Below are 5,877 nucleotides of genomic sequence, written 5' to 3' on the forward strand. Positions count from 1 at the left end.
CTTCCTTACACAATTATTAGGCGACCGCATGAGAACTTACTGACAGTCTGCAGCCCTTCGAAATCCTGACTGAGATCAACGACATTGACAGGACTCTTCAAACCCGTGCGGAATCGCGGCCCCCCCAACATACGACGGCCTACCTAGAGGGTTCCACTTCACCCAGGCAAGTCATGCATTTCTTCGCTTTCCGAGCGGTCGACTTGGGGTTAAAGTGGTGCATCAACACCGAATGGAGTGATTCCAAGTCGCTTGCAACTATTTCGTGCCTGCGGATATTGCGCGTCGTTTTGAAGACTACTGGAAAGTAGACCCCAGTCCGTACCAATGAATTCGACATCCGGTCTAGTACGACTAATACACACCGGGGATTCCTTATCTCAGAGCTCGCAGATCTACGAGGTTAGTAAAGTTGGGCATGATATGTATGACAGACGTATACCTTGATCATATGCCAGAACCTAGTTAACGCCCAATTAACACCATCTCTGAAGGTGCCGGCGGGGATCAAGTCGAGGAACCGACACTAGAGAAGGTGCCGGCGGTGATCCAGTCTAAGAACGGCGCCAGAATAGCTTGACGTGTGCACGATACGTACGTGGAAGGCCTTTACTGCGAAGGGCCGTTCATTTCAGCGCGGCGCTGGTCGAGCGTTCCTTCCCATGTTCAGCATGCTACGCCTCTTGACTTCGATTTCTATCATCTGTTTGTTCCTCGCGTGCACGGTGCTCGGCGCCACCGGCCTCACCAACCAGCACCTTGCTCACCTCAGTACGACGTCTGGCGGGCTCGTTACTTGCCTCTCCGACCCCGACGTTCACGCTTTACAAGAAGCTATTCAGCTCACACCATGCACGCTAATTTACACCTTCGCGTCATGGAGTGGCCATGCCCGATACCTCATCCATGATCGAGAATACATCCAAAATGTCGCTCGCCAGTACCGGGAAGCTATCGAGTCGAAGCGTCTTGCAATCGTTGCAACGCAGATGGATGAGCCCCCGGCAGAAGGGGACCAGCGTTGGAAGTATGTCATCAACGGGAACTACTGGGATTCATTAGCCATGTTCTCCAGTTCGTCCGTTCAGGACAAGGCTGCCGTCGAGCCCACCGCCGAGAGCCTCGCGTTGGCCTTTGATGCCTGTTTGACGAGCCATCCGCCAACCTCGATCCAGAGTGAATCGTCGTTACCCAAGGACGAGTTGTAACGACTCTCCGGTGCGTCTGGCATGAGCTGATCGCGCGCAACCCATACTGATCACGTTTGGACTTCCCAGTTGATATTAGGCGTGCCATGCTTAGTGTCTTCGACTTGAGTTGCGACTGTCGAAGCTTCCGCGTCAAGCGGTTGCGACCTTTCGAACGAGTCGGGCTACCTATATGCTGGGATATGGGAGCAATACGTATATATCTCTATCCGTCTTTTCAGCTGTTCATATATTTCTTGTCGATGAAAGTATTCTATTGTTGGCTACCTCTTGGATGCAATATCATGTACATTGCTCTGATCACGGCTAGCAATTAAACTAAAATTCGGTGCACCTCGTAGGGTGAACACCAGATTGGGGGTTTTGCGGCATCATCTCAACTTGGAGTGGAACACTGGGAAATGGAAATATCCAGAGATAGCTCAGTCGGAAACTAGGTTCCACGGCGGTAAAATGAGAAGTATCGAGGCAAGACGATTCATAGGGAAAAAAAAGCATAAATATTGAGCTCCGTAGAGCTGCCACTCTGGGTAAGCGTGTCATCCTTGTGCAGGGGCCATGCTAATCTTCTCTGTATCGTTCCAATTTTTTCGTATGTCACCCCGAAGGGGACAATAAATTAAGCTCGAGGTGTGATCCTAACCACTAAGATAACACATTTTCTTCCGGTCGCGGGTCCCGCGAGACGATCACATGTCGCGTCGTGACCATCGTGTCTCCTACTCGTGTACCTCAACTTATGTTCTCTGATGATTCTCCAATGTCATCGACCGCAGATCCCGGGTGGTGGAAAAGGCCACGAACTATCGTGCTACCGGTTCTCCCACCCGAGCTTTGGATAGAAATATTCGAGTTCGCGACGTACGTCCCCGGAGCCGTACAATCCCAGTCATACAACCCCTTCGAAACCATTGTTCCTCTTCCGCAACTAGAAGAACTTCGTTCTCTCAAGATTGCCTACAGAACGAAGCGATCTCTGGTTCTCGTATGCAAGCGTTGGCGAGAGCTCGCGACTCCGATCCTGTATCGGATCGTTCTTGCGGATCACACCAAGGGCGTCGAACGCCTGCACCGAACCCTTGTATCCGACTTCCAATCCAGCAGTGTTGTCGGTTCTCTGCGGGCATGTGTTCGCAGACTGGTCTGCGTCACTTTAAGCTCGGGCGTGCCATTTGACCTACTGGCAGAAATCATCCGCTCGATCCCTACCCTCGTTATATTCAATTTATGGCCGGCCAAGTACCGCGGAATAAATCTCGTCATACCAGAGAACATACGGCTGTCCTTGGCAACACAGGGCGAGTCCCTTCGTGTCCTTGACTGGGCTCCCGGTTATGTTGATGCAGCTGCTCTACATGAGTGGAGGCAAATGGTATCGTCTCTGCCTGGCCTGAGGATCCTAAGGTATTGGCACGGTATGGCGTTACCACCCGGTACATCCTTTACACCAGTACGGCTCCCGAATCTGATCTATTCATCCTGGGACTCCATCGGCCTCAGCCGTGGTCGCAATAGCGGTCGTCTGACAGCTGAGGATGATTTGAGGGCTCTCCAATCCCTTGAATTTCGCGATCATCTGCCTCCAGTGCCTCCTCATATCGGTCATAACATCACTCTGCTCTCGGTGCCTGTGTCCCCGTGCGGTATTCGAGGACAGATCCCAGAATTGCTTGCGATGCTGCCCAACCTTGTCCACCTCGTCCTACGGGCGGATGATTGGCCCATTATCCCGCAGGCCCTCCCTCTCCCAAGAATACAGAAGTTGGGGCTTGGCCGGTTCACTGGGCAGGCATGTAAGAATAGGGACTATACAGTCCTCTTCGATAATTTATTTTCCATTGATGCGCCCCAACTCCGAGTCGTCAGGTTCGTTGGCTGGGACGAGTGGTCGGCTCTTTCGCATCGGGGGCCGCGAGTATTGGCACGGTTTCGAGAGTTGGCTCCGTCGCGCCCATTCAGGGTGGAAGACAGGGAGGGCAGGCTTTTGACTGACTTGTGGGGGCTCAACTAGGTAGTGGTGGGACTCCGCCTTCTGCCCTTCTATCATCCTGGGACACAATGGTAGTGCTCGTTGGGGTTTGTGCTGCAGTTACCTACAGATAATGTCGTATCCGCATTTAACAATAATGGCAACTTCCTCGTGCTTACCGCAAGTCTCATCCAACGTTGAAGACGACCACTCCCAACGTTGTGGACGACGGCGATGAACCATCCTCGAACGTGCCCGTGTCCGTCACCCATTAACCCCGATCTGCATGTGCCCCCAACCCGCACTTTTCTCCCCTCACTGCCCGACATGGTCTTCATTCTCCAGGCCGCTATACACTTCATTCCTACTTCATCCCGGTCTTCTCAGGCTTGTCTCGGCTCATGCGCTTCAGCAACTGAGTACCGACTTGATGGCGCGGATATCATTTGACCTGGCGGGATGCTGCTTGATGCCTGGATTTGGGGAGGACCCAGTGCCGGCGAGATCATCTGTGATCTTAGTGAGCGTGAGAGGCTCATCGTGTGCACATCCGGAAGACCGCTCGAAGTTGTGGGCTGATGAAGTCCCTGCAGCTCCGCGGTATAAGGGCACTCTCGCTATGGTTGATATACCACCTCTGGAAATGTGCCCACAAGCGGGGACACGACGACGCCCAATACGCGTATAAATAGGGATGGGAAACCTAACCGGTACCTCCGATCGCTGGTACGGATTACCTACCCTAGGCGACCTTACAGATGCTAAAATGCTTTCCGCTCACTTCATCCTTCCGGTATGCTAATCTCGTATCTGCCTTGCCGTGCCATATATGAGCCGGCCCTTGGATAATAGGCCAGCCTGAACCGGATGACACACTTGCAGTTAGGACCCATAATCACAAGCTGGTGAAGAAGGCCGCGTGGAACATGGGCAGGCACCCCAACTGAGTCTATCATCACTACCGGGTCTCTACTCACACTACTGTAGCTGGCCTTCAAGGTCGTGACACAGTGAGGTACCCACTTTGTCCAGTATCGACACCTCTACCACCCAGCGTCGGTCCTCGGTCCTGTCATAAACTAAGTCTTCCTCTCCTTCTTCCGCGGCGAAGCTCTAAATGAAACATACCAACTGCGTCCACCAGGCAACCTCTCTTCCTGGAACGGCCATATAAAATACGATCTGGCTCAAGAGCCACGCTACCCGGAAGCAGGGACGAAGTTCCGAGACCTCAGTGGGTAGCAGCATGCGCGGAACATGCCGTGGCTCGCGCTTGGTTACACTCGGTGAAGCCGGAGGGACATGGGCTGTTGTATCACTGAGCATGCCTGCTGTATTCTTGGAGATTGTAAGCTAGAATGAAGGACTGAAGTATCGACAGTGATAGTGAACGTATTGTATCGCTGATACTAACATTTGTGTATGTGCTGATGCATTGAGTCGAAGCCTCTGCCGCTTTGCATGTTGTGCTCATGGAGGCTTCTACTGACCGAGAAATTATCCATTGACCACGCCCCTTGCAAAACTTTTGTGTCATCAGCGTGTAACTGGTGGCTACACCCATTTGAACATCGATGATCCGGCTTTTCCAAAACGTATCCACAGTGGTCAGACATTCAAGTTCCCAAGACCTAAAAGTCGGGAGCTCGGACCCACCCTGACACGAACGAACTGCGCAAATGGTTGTATGCATTCTCGCCTCTACATTGCCATTATGTGGAAATACTGGAGCTCGAATCCTGCCCAACGCCGTCACAGCGTGTCAGACTCGAGTCCTGATTGGACGCATTCACACGGTGGTTCAATGTTCAGCCGGTCGTGGTAACCAGCGCCACAAGAACAATAGGGCTGTGACAGCGTGACCTAACGCGTCGGTGACGGACGCGTTCATTTGGACGAGCCACATCCTACTGCAAGTGACTCGGCCTTCAGATAAGCTTCAGAGATTGGTAAAGGTGGGATCCAGACCAGCTTGTGGGCGTCTTCATCAACTAATCTATTCATTCGTGCTTTCTGACTGGTCCCGCGTCGTTGAGCAGCGGCACGTGTCACGGCAGTGCGGTGTGACCTTGTTCTTCCTGCGGACAGGCGCGCTCCCCAACCACAACAATTTGCGGTTGTTTTGTCGGCTTTGGCCCTGGTTCGAATATCTCTTCCACGCGTATAAAGGCTGTCGTCGCTTGGTGCGTGTTTCTTTGCTCTTCTCCCCCGCAAAGCGACCTCACCATGTCCACGGGCACAACCCCGCCTCAGACTCCGCCTCATACCCCGCCTCAGAGAGATCCTCTAGAGTTCTTCGGGCATACGGTTGGTCATACTGCTCTGCCATACGATCGTCAAGACGAGTTCAACGCCGTCGAGTCTGCGCTACCTCCGCAGTCTACCCCGGTAAAAAAGGGCGGTAATCCAGAGGGTAACTCGGAGTTAAAAGTCGAAGACACCAAGATTATGGCAGACGAGGAACTACGTGGATATTGCGCCCCCAACATATCTGGCCTACTTGAACTCATATTTCCTGACATCGCCCTTCCTTGCCCACTCGACGCCCTATATCGACACGTATCCAAACGTGGAGGCAAATACAAGGTCGGAAAGAAGAAGAAGGGATGGGACAAATGCCCTGACCTTACTTTAGAGTCCGTCAACGGAAATCAGGAGGCAAAGATGGCGAATTTCCTGACATATCTCGCCGACGACATT

The 5,877-nt window shown here is 52.7% G+C and overlaps 3 protein-coding genes across 3 annotated transcripts; all 3 read left to right on the forward strand.

The window, feature by feature from the left end:
* Positions 1–662: 662 nt before the first annotated feature.
* On the forward strand, positions 663–1,208 carry GLOTRDRAFT_92110 (uncharacterized protein; the record flags this gene model as incomplete). Its single annotated transcript, XM_007865911.1, has 1 exon — positions 663–1,208. The coding sequence occupies one exon, from the start codon at positions 663–665 to the stop codon at positions 1,206–1,208; it is 546 nt and encodes a 181-aa protein (XP_007864102.1).
* Positions 1,209–1,968: 760 nt separating this feature from the next.
* Positions 1,969–3,238, forward strand: GLOTRDRAFT_137395 (uncharacterized protein; the record flags this gene model as incomplete). Its single annotated transcript, XM_007865912.1, has 1 exon — positions 1,969–3,238. The coding sequence occupies one exon, from the start codon at positions 1,969–1,971 to the stop codon at positions 3,217–3,219; it is 1,251 nt and encodes a 416-aa protein (XP_007864103.1). The 3' UTR covers positions 3,220–3,238.
* Positions 3,239–5,403: 2,165 nt separating this feature from the next.
* Positions 5,404–5,857, forward strand: GLOTRDRAFT_127302 (uncharacterized protein; the record flags this gene model as incomplete). The annotated part of the gene is made up of 2 exons (XM_007865913.1): positions 5,404–5,763; positions 5,813–5,857. The coding sequence occupies 2 exons, from the start codon at positions 5,404–5,406 to the stop codon at positions 5,855–5,857; spliced, it is 405 nt and encodes a 134-aa protein (XP_007864104.1).
* Positions 5,858–5,877: the final 20 nt, after the last annotated feature.

The sequence above is a fragment of the Gloeophyllum trabeum genome, assembly GCF_000344685.1.
Source record: "Gloeophyllum trabeum ATCC 11539 unplaced genomic scaffold GLOTRscaffold_00004, whole genome shotgun sequence".
Taxonomy (NCBI): domain Eukaryota; kingdom Fungi; phylum Basidiomycota; class Agaricomycetes; order Gloeophyllales; family Gloeophyllaceae; genus Gloeophyllum; species Gloeophyllum trabeum.